The following is a 15,491-nucleotide window of genomic DNA, read 5'->3' on the forward strand; positions in this document are numbered from 1 at the left end:
CTGTAGTTCAGTGCCTCTTGTCTGTCACCCTTTTTGTATATTGGGACTACATTAGCTGTCTTCCATATTTCTGGTAGGTCTCCCATCTCCAGTGACTTACTATACACTATGGAGAGTGGCAAACAAAGTGCTCCTGCACACTCTTTCAATACCCATGGTGAGATTCCGTCCGTCCCAACAGCTTTTCTCACGTCCAGCTCCAATAGGTGCTTCTTGACCTCATCTCTTGTAATTTCGAACCTTTCCAAGGTCGCCTGCCACCTCTCCTAGCGCCGTGACTTCTCCCTATTCTATTGTAAAGACCTCTTGGAACCTTTTGTTGAGTTCTTCACACACCTCTTTGTCATTCTCTGTGTACCTGTCCTCCCCCCCCCCTAAGTTTCATCACTTGTTCCTTCACTGTTGTCTTCCTCCTGATGTGACTGTGTAGTAGTTTTGGTTCGGTCTTGGCTTTGTTAGCTATATCATTTTCATACCTTTTCTCAGCTGCTCTTCTCACACTAACATACTCATTCCTGGTTCTCTGGTATCTCTCTCTACACTCAGGTGTTCTGTTATTACGGAAGTTTCTCCATGCCCTTTTGTTCAGCTCCTTTGCTTCCATACATTCCCTAGTAAACCATGGATTTTTCTTTTGCTTCTCTGTTTTTTCCTGTCGGGCCGGGACAAACCTGCTTACAGCCTCCTGACACTTTTGGGTGACATAGTCCATCATGTCTTGCACGGACTTGGTTCTGAGTTCTGTGTCCCATTGTATATCCCTTAGGAGTTTATTCATCTCCTCATAGTTTCCCTTTCGGTACGCCAGCCCTTTGTTTCCCAGTTCTTTTTGGGGGGGGAGATAATTCCTAGCTCAACCAGGTACTCAAAGCTCAATACACTGTGATCACTCATTCCCAGAGGGGCTTCCAACTTAACTTCCCTTATATCCGACTCATTTAGGGTAAATATCAGATCAAGCAAGGCTGGTTCATCCCCTCCTCTCATTCGTGTCGGTCCCTTGACGTGTTGACTTAGAAAGTTTCTTGTTGCCACATCCAGCAGCTTAGCTCTCCATGTGTCTGGTCCTCCATGTTCGTCTCTGTTCCCCCAATCTATCTTCCCATGGTTGAAGTCTCTCATGATTAGTAGTCTGGATCCGTTCCTGCTAGCCACAGAAGCTGCTCTATCTATTATATTGATGGTGACCATATTGTTTCTATCATATTCCTGTCTGAGTCTTCTGTCGTTCGGTAGGGGGTTATATATGACTACTACTATAATTTTCTGTCCTCCAGTTACTATGGTGCCTGATATGTAGTCACTGAAACTTTCACAGTTCTGATTTACCATCTCTACAAAACTCCAACCTTTTCTTATCAGCAAAGCTACACCACCTCCTCCTCTCCCTTCTCTCTCTTTCCTCACTACATAGTAGCCCTGTGGAAACCCTGTGTTTGTGAACAAATCCACAAGGGCCGTGACGAGGATTCGAACCAGCATCCGGGATCATCCCAGCCACTGCCTTAATCGACTGAGCTACGACGGGGTAAAAGGGTTGAAACCGAAGTTCTACTGAACTTACTGGATCCCGTAGCCTCTCCGAGGCACAAACCAGGCTTTTACACAACCCCCCCCCCTGCACCCGAGCTATGTCAATAGGCCGTTCTCCCTCTTCGCCCTTACATCATCACACACACAGATCACACTAACGTGATGCATCAAATGAACAAATCCACAAGGGCCGTGACGAGGATTCGAACCTGCATCCGGGATCATCCCTGAAACTGCCTTAATCGACTGAGCTACGACAGGCATCGTTATTGTGATCTCTGCGTGTGACTGTGTTTGTTATGGTTTTCATTAGCTTTGTTTCTGTGAGTGCTATTATGTCTGGGTTTTCTTCTAGTGCCCATTCTCCGAGTTCACTTGTTGTATTTGTAATCCCATCTATGTTAGTGTACATTGCCACATTGTATAGTGTGTATATGTTCCAGGGTTGCTCTAGTGTGTATATGTTCCAGGGTTGCTCTAGTGTGTATATGTTCCAGGGTTGCTCTAGTGTGTATATGTTCCAGGGTTGCTCTAGTGTGTATATGTTCCAGGGTTGCTCTAGTGTGTATATGTTGCAGGGTTGCTCTAGCGTGTATATGTTCCAGGGTTGCTCTAGTGTGTATATGTTCCAGGGTTGCTCTAGTGTGAATATGTTCCAAGGTTGCTCTAGTGTGTATATGTTCCAAGGTTGCTCTAGTGTGTATATGTTCCAGGGTTGCTCTAGTGTGTATATGTTCCAGGGTTGCTCTAGTGTGTATATGTTCCAAGGTTGCTCTAGTGTGTATATGTTCCAGGGTTGCTCTAGTGTGTATATGTTCCAGGGTTGCTCTAGTGTGAATATGTTCCAAGGTTGCTCTAGTGTGTATATGTTCCAGGGTTGCTCTAGTGTGTATATGTTCCAGGGTTGCTCTAGTGTGTATATGTTCCAAGGTTGCTCTAGTGTGTATATGTTCCAAGGTTGCTCTAGTGTGTATATGTTCCAAGGTTGCTCTAGTGTGTATATGTTCCAAGGTTGCTCTAGTGTGTATATGTTCCAGGGTTGCTCTAGTGTGTATATGTTCCAGGGTTGCTCTAGTGTGTATATGTTCCAAGGTTGCTCTAGTGTGTATATGTTCCAAGGTTGCTCTAGTGTGTAAACGGTTTAAAACCGCTTCAGCAAACCAATAAAAACAAACCAACATACACAGGACCAGCAAGATACAGCCATCACGGTACTGAACATAAACACAGTACAATACATGCAATACGGTATTCAATACTCCCCAAATACACCTGAGCCTGAGACTTACCTGAGAATTTCCGCATACACCCAATGTCTTCCTGGGTGTAGCAGATGTTGCCTGGACCTGTGGAGTGAGACACAAGACCACTCTTAACACTGTGTACCTTTCTCAGTTTGTTCAGGTGGTGGACACAGGTGGTGGACACATCGTAGACACAGATGGTGGACACATCATAGACACAGATGGGGATGATGATGACCAAGCCATACAACTGCTACATGATAAGTACAATAGATACTAATCAAGAAAATTGAAGGCCTACAGGCCGCCTAAATAAGTTGTCAGACTGTATGATCTCCCTTGAATTGATTAGGCACTGTATTTTTTATAATAAGATAGTTGATTTCTAGATTAGATTATAGTTCAGGAACTCTCTGAGTATCTTAGAGTTCATCACTGGTGATTTAAAAGTTGTTTGTGCGGGATTGTCTGTTGAAAATGTTCTCAAGTACATCACACGTACACACCGCTCGGATGTAAACAAGGCTCTCGGGCGCTTGTCGTCCCAGCCACCGCCACCAGGCTCTCTGTTGGCGGCTGACTGGCCATGATATATAAATTATTTAGTTCTTGTCTAGACAATTAATTTGAGATAAAGTGGGATTATAAGACAAATATATAGTGGATTTAATAATTATGGGTAGTACTAATTGATTCCTTGTAACAGATTTGAATGAATTATTACCGGAAGTCAATTGATCTTCCAATAGTTTATTAACTAAGATAATTTTTCTCAAAGTGTCTAGATTCTTAAGATTACATATACAAAGTCACGTAGGCATTAATGGGCCCAATGGAGGATGTCAACATTGTGGCAGTGTCATGTAGGATCTAGTTGATGGATGATACAAGATAATGAGTCTGATATGATTCTGATGTCAATTATAAATATTTTATTGAAATAATGACTTCTTAGATTATAATTTTCATGTAGCGAGTGAAAATTTCCACATCTACCAGAGTGAAAGAATTGGCACAGAGTTCAATATTTATGATCTACAGTAAATGTTAATTTACTCTCTATCAAATTAATAATACATGAGCAATTTCTGTTTGCACTTTTTTGCGGTTGTCTGTTATGGACGTGTGTGCCTGTTTGGTGTCTGTGGGTCATTTGGAGTTAGAGATTCTGTGGGGTCTTCCAGGTGGGGTCTTCCAGGATCTAACTGACTCCCTGACTCCATATGGATTAATTTGTCTAATATCTTCAAGGAACTAGTTCCGGTAAAGAGGATTTTGAATATTCTTAAAATCCCCTGGTTATCTGGATAGACAGAGACGACTTTACCCAATGGGCATTCAGCTCTTGGACCGTCACAGTCTACCAAGACAAAGTCACCAGGCTGGAGATTAGATTTATTATGAGGAATATTGGCCCCATAGTGATGTTCTCGAAGGGATGTGAGATATTATTTTGTTCATACATCATTCCATTTTTGGATTATACTAAACAGATACTTATACCCCTGAACAAACGAACTCTGACCCACAAATGAGGGATCTTTGATCTCATCCTCCACTAGAGATGGCACTGGAGTCAGAGGTCTGCCATACAATAGTAAAATAAAATAAATTTTATTCAGGAAAGTACATACATAGTTGATTTACAAACATAATGTTGGATTTATAGATAGAGCTAGTACATATAATACCCAAAGCCACTAGTATGCTTTGCGTTTCGGACAAGGTGAGGTGGGGAAAAAACACTTAGACTAAACCTTAATAGTAATTGAGCTTAAAGTATAAATTGTGTTGAAAGAAAGAGAAAAAAAGGAGGGGGGGGTGAACATGGTAGAAAATAGCCAATATGCAAGTTGGTCAACAAACAGCATTGTTTAAAAATAATATGGCATGGGTTGACATTTAGGGGTAAGGTAAGTTACATGGAGTTAATTAGGGAGTACTTAATTTTCTTAAATTGGTTGAGAGAGGTGCAGCCTTTGATATGATTGGGAAGGTCATTCCACATTCTGGGTCCCTTGATTTGTAGAGCGTTTCTAGTTTGATTAAGTCGCAAGTTCTTGGAATATCAAATAGATATTTGTTTCTGGTGTGGTGCCCATGGGTTCTGTTACAACTTTCTAAGAAGCTTTTAAGGTCAGGATTGACATTACAATTCAGAGTTTTAAATACATATGTTATCTGTTAGATTAAGGACCTGCCCGAAATGCTGCGCATACTAGTGGCTTTACAAGATTGCAAATACTATGCTATGTATTCTCACAAACCCAATGTACCTTCTTGTTTATAAATAAATAAATAAATAAATAAATAAATAAATATAGAGTACACATGAGAGGATGTGCAGTAACTTAATATCTAACATATTCAGATATTTGAGTAAGGGTACCGAGTGCTGTCTGGGGCCAGAGTTAGATATTGTTCTAATTGAAGCTTTGTGTTGGGTAATTAAAGGACGTAAATGATTTTGGGTAGTAGAACCCCAAGCACAAATACCATAGTTGAGATATGGATAGATGAGAGAGTAATAGAGCGTCACCAGGGCAGGGCGAGGTACATCATATCTGATCTTAGAAAGAATGCCAACAGTTTTAGAAACTTTTTTTGCTATATTTAGAATGTGTCCCTGAAAATTCAGCTGATGGTCGATGAGAACACCAAGGAATTTACCATCAACTTTACTACTGATTTGCATATTGTTTATTCTTAGATTAATTTCATTTGAGGATTTATTACCAAATAAAATATAGAAAGTTTTGTCAGTGTTAAGGGTGAGTTTGTTAGCAGTTAGCCAAAGATGGACTTTACTTACTTCAATATTCACAGTGACATTTAGAGCAAGAGGGTCAGGACTGGAGAAAATGAAAGTTGTGTCATCAGCAATAAGATTGGTTTGAGGTGTTGAGAGGCATTTGGAAGGTCAATAATGTAGATAAGAAAGAGGAGAGGGCCAAGTATGCTGCCCTGTGGAACACCAATGTTTTTGGGTAGTGTAGGAGAAATTTAATTATGCACAGAAACATACTGGAGCCTGTCAGTAAGGTTACACTGAAGGTATTGCAGCGAGTGACCTCTGACTCCATAATGATGTAATTTAAGAAGAAGGATTTTGTGGTTGACAGTGCCTTACGTAGGTCCACAAATAACCCAACAGGGAACTCATTTTTATCAAGAGCTGTATGTATCAAGTGAATCATACTAATAAGTGCATTGTTAGTGCTTTTATTGAGTCTGAAACCATATTGACAAGAGCTAAGTATATTGAGTTTGGCTAGATATGAGTAAAGCTGCTTGTAGATTAGCTTTTCAAATATTTTTGACAAGGTTGGCAGAATTGATATAGGTCTGTAATTGTTGACATCAGTGAGATCACCACATTTGCGGACAGGAGTTACTCTAGCTTTTTTTTTTAAATATCCGGAAGGGTTTGGAGTTCAAGTGATTTGTTAAAGAGCAATGCAATGGCAGGAGCTAGAAATCTGGTGGCTTTTTTGTAAATTAGAGATGGTATCTCATCAAGGGCGCATGACTTAGTTTAAGGGAAAGGATTACCTCATTAACATCAGAGGAATTAGCTAGGTACAGAGACTCTGGATAGTTACCTGCAAGGTAGTCTTTAATATCTCACTATAGTCTCTTATAGTGAGAGGTAGTCTCACTAATATCTTGACTCTTTGCAGTTCTTTGTTTGCCTTTTGATATATTGGTAAAAGTTCAGTGGTACTGTTAACTGTCTCTAGTAAATTATCTACATATAGATTTTGACTGATTTAAGTCTTATAGGGACTGGATGATTTTTGTAGACGAGTATCTAGAGTTGCCTGTAACAGGAAAAGGCTGGATGTTGCTCCAAATAGGACAGAAGAGAATCTATAAGTTAATACTGGACTATTATTTTCATCTGGATTCTCTACCCATAAAAACTTAGTGAAGTCTCTATCTTCTCCTTGTAAACCAACACTTAGAGAAGCTTTGCTTATATCAGCTGTATATGCATATTTGTTAAGTCTAAACTCCAGTAATGTGTCATACAACTTCTGAGTTAGGGTTGGACCTGTTTGAAGGCCATCATTTAAACTTGGGGTCCAGTCATGTTGCTTGGAGTCCAGATTTAGAGCTATAATTAAAAACTTTCCGTAAAGGCATAGTTTTTGATTCTCTGATTACAGCCATATGTGGTAAAAAAAAAATGGCCTTTTTGATTATTGTCATATTGTTTCATGACTTTAATAAATTTATGTTGTAGCTGCTGAGCAATTATCTCATGGTTGAATTTTAAATGCTCTGGCTTTTTTTTCTTAGCTTTGCCAACAGTGATTTAAACTGACTATAAGCCACATTATTGTTGGTTGGTGAGGTTTTATGGTTAAGTTTCCAAGGTAATCTTATCCAATATTTCCCATCATGGTACTGTATAGTTTTTAAGTACTGGTTGTAGGTACAAATACCATATGGGCTTGGTTATTCAGGAATGATTCCAATTACTTCAAGTTCCCATATTTATGTACAGATTTTAATCCATCATCAATTGTGTGGGGCATTGGTAGTGGTGACTGTTCTTTGCCCAGTCAGACTACCATTACAGTTTCAGCATGGCATGATTTTTCAGGAGTGGAATATTTCAAATCTATTACAGATCCTGACATCAATATACCGTCTGCTGATTTAAATAAATTCATACCAATGGAATTCTCTGATCCCAAAATGGATTGGAGATAGTAGTCAGCTCCTATAAGAATTCCGATATTCCCTATTTGGTCGGAATCGATTAGAGGATCTGCTAGTTTGATTTCCTTTTCTGATAGGAATCTTGAGGTGGCTAACAGATCACTCACTTTAAGTCTGTGGGAACTTTGCCCACCAATATAATATCGTCGGAGTGTGGAGGGGCGATTTCAGTGCCATCTTTGAGTCTGCATTTCAACTCCCCTAGTATTGGGTGCTATGTAGACAATGCCATTTGTTGGTCGTGGCGTGGTATCGGTGGAAGGCTCCAGTTTCCTGCCTCAGTCAGAAAGAGAGGTCGATGTGAATGACCTCTGGTGGGTGGCATATCAAGATCAGCTCCATCTAGGTTGTGGCTACAATGCATAATGTCAATTTCCAGGTGAACGAGTGTTATCCCAGGGTTACCTAGAGTACTCTCCATCTGGCTAATGCTGTTTTTATGTCCACAGAGATGACATATGGAGGAGATTGGGCTAAGGAGGGCAGTTCAAATTGAGCAGTCCACAAACTCTTAGCTTGGTCCTGCAAGAAGACTAAGTAGCCATCGTCGATCCGAGCCGTGTGTGTTAGCTGCTGATATATACAATATCTTTGAAGATCAATGCACCCGAGATAGGCTTGTAAGAGTTAAGGAAGACAGTGATGTGTCTATTGTGAAGTGCTGCTAGCAAGCTGCTAGAGGCTTCTGCTAGGGTGTTAACTAGCCGTTTGTGTGTTAGTTAGGGAACCCTGTCAGCATGTTGCTGAAGCCCTCTGCCAGTGAGTACCTGGAGAGTGGAGGTTGGGTATAGGCACATTGTGATACTGTGTGGGTGGACTGGCCCATGTAGAGGGTGAATTCGCCAATGTTTGCCAGTGGACAACGTATACTTGGAATGTGGGTTCACTGGGCTTGATGAATATGTATAGTAATGATCTATTATAAAATATATATATATTGGTGAAGGTGTAAATATTTTGGTGAAGGGAATTGTCTTGCTTATCTCCCCTTATGTATGCATTGCACTACTGCTTGATACAGCTAGTTTCTTGAAAACTTACTACTGATTTGGGGTTGGATATAGTAAGAGGTTATAACATCTAGAACCTGATTACTGGCCGTAAGTGGCCATAACATCTGGATTGAGTGTTGATTTCTCTACAGAGTGCTGTGTGATGAACATTTTTATGACAATAATAGGAAGTTTATAATTGAATGTTACATTCACTCGAATCATGCTGCTGCAAACAACGGATGCACCTGTTCAAATATTTCATCCTATTTATTCGGCTGGCACTGTGTTACGGCCCTATTGGGTCGCAACTGGGTTCTTTCTCTGATGTTAATAGAGTTTGGGTATCCGGCCCCAAGCTAGTAGTGGCTTTCAAGGGGTGTGTTCCGTAACGCAAGTAAATTAAAGGGGAAGGGAGACAAAGGCACTAAACTTAAATATATAATTATTCCACCACCATAAATAAGTATATAAACCGTTACACGCGATTACTATTACTACACTTATGTACAATGACTTCTTCCAAAGACTCAGGAGGTTTTCACGGTGCTCAACGATGCTTAGCCCTGGTTCTCTTGTGGCCTTACGATGAATCCTTAGATTCCCTTAAACGAGTCTACCCTGGCCACAGGCCAGCCAAATCACAGTCCCACTGGGTGCGCTGTCGTGGAGGCCTTCAACCACAAATCTAGCCTGTAGCTGGCAGGTTCCAATCAGCTATGCTGCTTAGGCCACTCCACGACCGATACTAGGGTTGTGAGCCCTAGGCAGGAGCCTCGTGTGATTCCACAGATCACTCTCCTCACCACAACATCCCAGTGGCTAGTCTTCTCCACCAGTCAGCCCCGGGTACGACAATCCCTGGTTCTGCCACCTCACAGGCAGGCTAACACAACAGTGTTCAACTGGGGGGTGACTCACAGCTTCTGCAGCAAATGCGTGAAGATTCTACGGCTGCCTTGGGTAGACTGATCCAACGTCCACTACAGCAGTCCCAGGTCGACTCTGTAATCAGACACGTCATCAGTACTAGGGACACCCTAGGGCACCTCACTTACCGGCTTAGACACAAACGTCCACCTATCCACTCCATAGATGGCGTTGCTGTCTAAGCGCCACCTCACCAGAGGTCAGCAGCGGCTACGTTACGAGCTAAATAAGACGAGAAACCAGCCCCTGTGGCCGGTATAGCTCGTCCTCACTAGATGGCGTCGTTCATTTGGAGGGGGTTTCGGGAGCTGACCCACAGATGGCGCTGTCGTCACTGATCCATGCTCGGACGCTGGACTCGGGTCCGTAACACACTGTCTGCATAGACTGTGCACTGATATATTGAATGAGCTTCATGACAGAATAAACATCTAGGAGCACTTGTAGCTCTTTTTGTCTTATCTGTCTTGGGAGCTTGATTTCCTACAGTTCTATTTACTGTGTGTGATACTGAATATGAGACGACATTACTGTTTCCACTTTGCGGGAGATGAGTTTTGGGGCCTTGATTTCTTATTGTCTGATTGGACATTCTTGTTCTTGTCCGAGGATTCATATTTAGTGAATTTATCTTGTCGTATGATTTTGTTACAGGTATGCAATTATGTAACAAGTATGTAACAAGTATGTAATACAGTGGTACCTCGATTTAAGAGTTTAATCCGTTCCTGGAGACAGCTCGTATTTCGAAAACTCGTAATCCGAAGCTAATTTCCCCATACGAAATAATGGGAAATGAATTAATCCGTTCCTGACTACCCCAAAAACCTCACTTCAAACTAAATTTTATACCTAATTCATCTAAATAAACCTACAAAACTATGTTCAAGTTATTACTTACCCTTGCTGATGAATGCTGTAGGTGTATGGAAGATGGTGAGGAGAGGGGAGGAGAAGAGGTGTTACTCTTTGGAAGGGGAGTCCCCTTCCATTATAACATCAGGCAGTGAGGACCTTTCTGGTGTTAACCCTGGCACGTTTTGCCTGAGTACCACTAGGTCCTGGTTGTGGCTCACTGCTCGATTTTCTCACAACAAATCTGTCCATGGAAGCTTGTTTTTCATTTTTTTAAAGCTGTCTCTGTAGTAAGGCATCACATTGTCATTGAAAACATTAAGGCAACGGCCTACTACAGCTTTTTCTGGGTGAGTGTTTTCAATAAAAGTTTGCATCTCTTCCCACATCTGCCACAACTTCTTAATTTCTGCAGAAGAGACATTCTGTGCTGCCTTCTCCTCTTCCACTGGAGAAACATCCTCAGCTGGGTCTTTTTGCTGTTCCTTTTGAAGGGCTTGGAGTTCTTTGGTGGTCAGTTCTTCGTTGTGTTCTTCCACCAACTCCTCCACATCATCACCATCCAATTCCAAGACCATTTGCCGGCCCAGAGTAACAATTTCCTCAATAATAGGCGCATCATTTACATGCTCAAACCCCTCAAAGTCTAGTTCTGTCACACATTCAGGCCGCAATTTTCTCCAGCCAGAGATCAGGGTTCTTTGAGTCACTTCTTACCAGGCTTTGTCAACGAGTTTTAAAGAACTACTAATGGTCTTCATCAGAACTCTTTGAGAGTGAGGTTTGTGACTTCAGTCACTTCAAAACATTTCCGGAAAAGTGCCCTTTCTTACAGTTTCTTAAAATTCGCTATGATTTTCTGGTCCATAAGCTGAATTAGAGGAGTGGTGTTAGGAGGAAGGAACTTTACTGTGAGAAAATTACTGTATCTATGCAACAATTCATCTTCCAAGCCTGGAGAATGAGCAGGAGCATTGTCGAGGAGAAGCACGGCCTTGAGTGGCAAATGTTTCTCCTGCAGATATTTTTCTATGGCAGGGCACACCACTTCATTCACCCACTCCGAAAAAATCCTAGTCACCCAGTGTTATGGTTGAGGCTGAATAGAAACAATCTTCGTCCACATGATTTTATTCTCAGCCAATAACAACAACAACAAAACACATATCAGGTACATGAAATATTAACAAGATCATAAACAAAAGAGCATCTGCTCCAAACATGCCACCTCCAACATCTGTAGTGCTCAATCCCAACATTTCTCCCCTTTTAAATAAACTCTATCCCTACAGGTTAAGTCTATCAGGCGAACGTATGACTCTTCCTGATTTTCTCAACTGGGAGTCCTGACCTGTTACTTCTGGGAAACATTCTTCTGAATTACTCCCTGTTGAGTCCATAGGGTTAACTGTATCCCCATTACCCTCTGCTGCCCCTTGCTCTGCCTCCCGGTCTCCTGCAGGTGCTGCTATCCCTTCATTATAAGGATGGGTATCACTAGTTGCCCCACCCCCACCTGAAGGGTCTTCAAAATTCCCTGTGAACCTTGGCATGAGCTGATCTGCATGTCTTTTCCAATTAATGTTCCCAAAACTCTGCACTTGCACAGTGGAATTCCTGTAGCCCAGGACTTTCCTAATTTTTCCTTCCACCCAGGGCTTTCCACTTCCAAAATTCCTTGCATATACTGCATCCCCCTCATTAAACAACAATTCCTCTCCCTGAGCCAACTGACTGGCCAAGCTAGTTACCGATTTCTCTTCATCGGGATCAGTCTTTACTGCCTCCATGTGCACTTTAAAGTGCCTATTAAACAGTAATTCAGAAGATTTACCAGTAGTAGAATGAACAGTTTTCCTTTGATTATATAAAAATCTACAAAGCCTTGTATTAATAGTACTATTATAGTGTGGGTTGGTGGTGTTGTCGTGTTGTTACTTCTTTACGGACATCCCAACCCACAACTCAGTAGAGTGCATATACTTCACTAGGAGATCACACTAGGCGCTTCTGGCTCTTGGAGAGGGGCTCAACATCACACGTTTAGGGGATGCGGCTCTAACACTTAGCCTCGATGTCACGTGCACACACCCACTCGAGCCACTGTGACTCCCCACTCTCTCCTTATGTGATATGATCTCCTCAATCCTCTTTGACTTACTAGTTTTCCATCCTACCCTGTCCACAGCAGTGGTTCATGGTTCTTTTTCTCTCTCTCTCTCTCCTCCTTTACTACTTCCTGGGAAGCCTCACTAGGACAAGGGCAAACACCAGCAAATTTGAATACATTTACTGGACAAAGCACATACACAATACATACACACATATAATAATAATGAATCTTACACTTTATACTATTTCAGTCAGGTTGCACTCCAACACCATCAGAACTCTATCATCAGCTTATCCAGTGGTATCCTATCTCTTGATTCACCACCTAACATTACCAACCGCCTCAAGTAAGTTAAGTCTTATAATACAATGTTGCACTATCAGCAAGAGAATATATATATATCTATAAACATGTACAAGGGAAATCAGCGTATGAATGCAATAACAAATATATCAATATAAATGTTCCTTGATACACAACAATGATCAACCGATCACCCTATCAGCCCTAGAACACATACATCTGTAGGTAATCCAGCCTACGACTGTAACTCTATACTTCAGTGTAAACTCCTTTGGTAAAATGGCAAACTATCACTCGCCTTTCACTGCGACTTGCACACTAATGACAAACACTCCTTCACCTCCCTACAAGTAATCATTTAGACTTCCCTTTCACATTTGGAAGTTCACTACCCTGATCTCTTCAGGTTCTTCCGGGCTTCACTTCCAGGATCCTCTGCAGCTCCTCCAGGCTCCTACCATGAAGTTTCCTTGGGCAACTATGGTGCTTCGCCACTTCTACTGAAGCACGTAACACTCCTCTTCACTGCTTCTCCTCACAGCTCGAGGTCCTCTCCTCCACTACCTTGGAGTCTCATCAACTACTCCCTCTGTGCTGGCTTCGAAGTTCTCAGCAACTTCTTCCCCAAAGACAAACCTGCAACCCATTGACACGCCAATAAAAATGTTTCCCCTTAAACACATAAACAAAAAATAACCACACAATATGTTTGCCTCTAACATCTTTCTGCTCTCTACATACTGTGAGAGTGGACTCCCCCGTTTAGGGCTGGTCCATGCTCCACCTTGCCCGGCGGTCCTCACTCACTCTGGGAGGGTCCTCCGCTGTCAGGAGCTGGGCTCCCTCAGTCACCTGCCAGCGCTCAGAGGAGATGGACGTCGCTCCGTCCTCCAGGATGTTCTTCCCTCTCCACTCTCTTATTTTATGCCTTCTGCCTTATCAAAACATGTGTAACTTATCAATAAACATTGCTACCGTCGCTGGGCACATGATCAACTACAAGTAATCGCTATGAACTGGCTTAAATCGGGCTTACCACAGATTGACTAGTCGAGGGCGCTCCTCCCTCTGACGGAGTCTGGTCAGGGCACTCCCACGGCCCACGATAATGTCTCTGGGCGGCTTAATAAACACTCCTCGCCGTCCAGGACTTGAGACAACAACGTTCCCAGCTCGATTCCACAGCTGGCACGTCTGCACACTTCTCTTCTCTTGGAGATATATCACTAGGGGTTCCTTTCTGACGGGAGCTCAAACGAAGCACAGCTTCCCCATGCGATGTCTGGCCTCAAGTGAGGTCAAAGCCCTCCAGAAGCAAGCCTCACGCCTCCAGCAAATTATCCACATCTCCTAACCAGTCATTTGTCTATTTTCTTATTTACTGCCCATAATCTCAAATTCTTTATCAAATCCAACCAGCTCTTTTACATCTGTGTCTTCACCTCTATATTTCCTAGACCTTCTAGTCAGGTCAGGCTTGATAGAATAATTCTCAGAGGGGAGACTCGTTTTTCGGCTGCCAGGGATCATAACATTCCCTCCCCCTTGTTTTTGAGAATTATTCTAGTTGCTAGGCTCGAGATAACGCATCAGCTACTACGTTGTCTCGCCCTCTTATGTGCGTTATCACCAGGTCATACTCTTGGAGCAACAAAAACCATCTGGTCAACCTCTGGTTTGCATGCTTCATTTTCCTCAGGAAAACTAGGGGATTATGGTCTGTATACACCGTCACTGGGTGTCCTCCCCCACTCACATACACTTCAAAATGTTTCAATGCCATCACCAAGGCCAAAGTTTCTTTCTCGACTGTATTGTACGACCTCTGGTGCTTAACGAACTTCTTCGAGAAGAAGGACACGGGGCGGTAAATTCCATCATTCTGCTGCCTCAGTACAGCTCCAGCCATTATATCACTGGCATCTACAAATAACGTAAACGGTGCTCCAAAATCTGGCGACACTAGAACAGGTGCCTCGGTCAACAGTCTTTTGGTCTTTTCAAACGCTTCTTGTGCTGTTCCATTCCACTCCCACTTCTTGCTCTTTAATGGCAAACTCGTCATAGGAGCGGCTATGGTGGAGAAATTTTCACAGAACTTCCGGTAATATCCAATCATACCGAGGTATCTCAACAATTCTTTCTTACTTCTGGGCACCGGGAAGTTGTCAATGGCCTCCACATTCGTTCTTACCAGAGCAACCTCGCCTTGTCCTACTATATATCCAAGGTACTCCAGGCGGGCTCTCCCGAACTCGCTTTTTGCTAAGTTGATCGTCATGTTGGCCTTCTCCAATCGATCAAACAAATCTAAAAGTCGATCCACGGGATCCTTCCAGGAATCAGTGAACACTACAATATCATCGATGTACACTGCACATCCGGTTGCTCCTTGTAATTTGCAATATCTGGCTCACAACTCGCCAGAAACATGATCTTCTCACAAACGATTTGACTTCTCTGGCACCTCTTGGCTAGGCTGTCCTCCTTGGACGCCCGCACTCCATCGGTCCACTCTACTTATTGTTTCCACCTTCCGTTTCCTCGTCTTCTTCTCTTCACGTCCAGAGTCAGACATCTACTGTCTGTACCTCCTCTGTCATCTTCACACTTCCCTCTACTGCCATTATACTTCCGTCTCCCGTCATCATACTTCACTCCCTCGTCTTCACCGACGATCCTCCCTTTCGTCTCCTCATTTATCCGAGACATCATCCTGTTTGACTTCCATCGAGTCCTCGGCTTTCTTCTATTCCTCCATGCTTGTATCATCATCCTCTTCTCACACTTCTC

General features: G+C 42.6%; 1 protein-coding gene across 1 annotated transcript in view; it reads right to left on the reverse strand.

Moving 5' to 3' along the window:
- Positions 1 to 15,491, reverse strand: part of LOC123763745 (pickpocket protein 28-like) — a 206,111-nt gene that overhangs the window by 13,858 nt on the left and 176,762 nt on the right. Inside the window, exon 10 of the mRNA XM_069304242.1 lies at positions 2,823 to 2,879. Within this exon, the coding sequence (XP_069160343.1) occupies positions 2,823 to 2,879 (57 nt within the window). The remainder of the gene's footprint in view (positions 1 to 2,822; positions 2,880 to 15,491) is intronic.

This window comes from Procambarus clarkii, chromosome 52 (assembly GCF_040958095.1).
Source record: "Procambarus clarkii isolate CNS0578487 chromosome 52, FALCON_Pclarkii_2.0, whole genome shotgun sequence".
NCBI classification, from domain to species: Eukaryota; Metazoa; Arthropoda; class Malacostraca; order Decapoda; family Cambaridae; genus Procambarus; species Procambarus clarkii.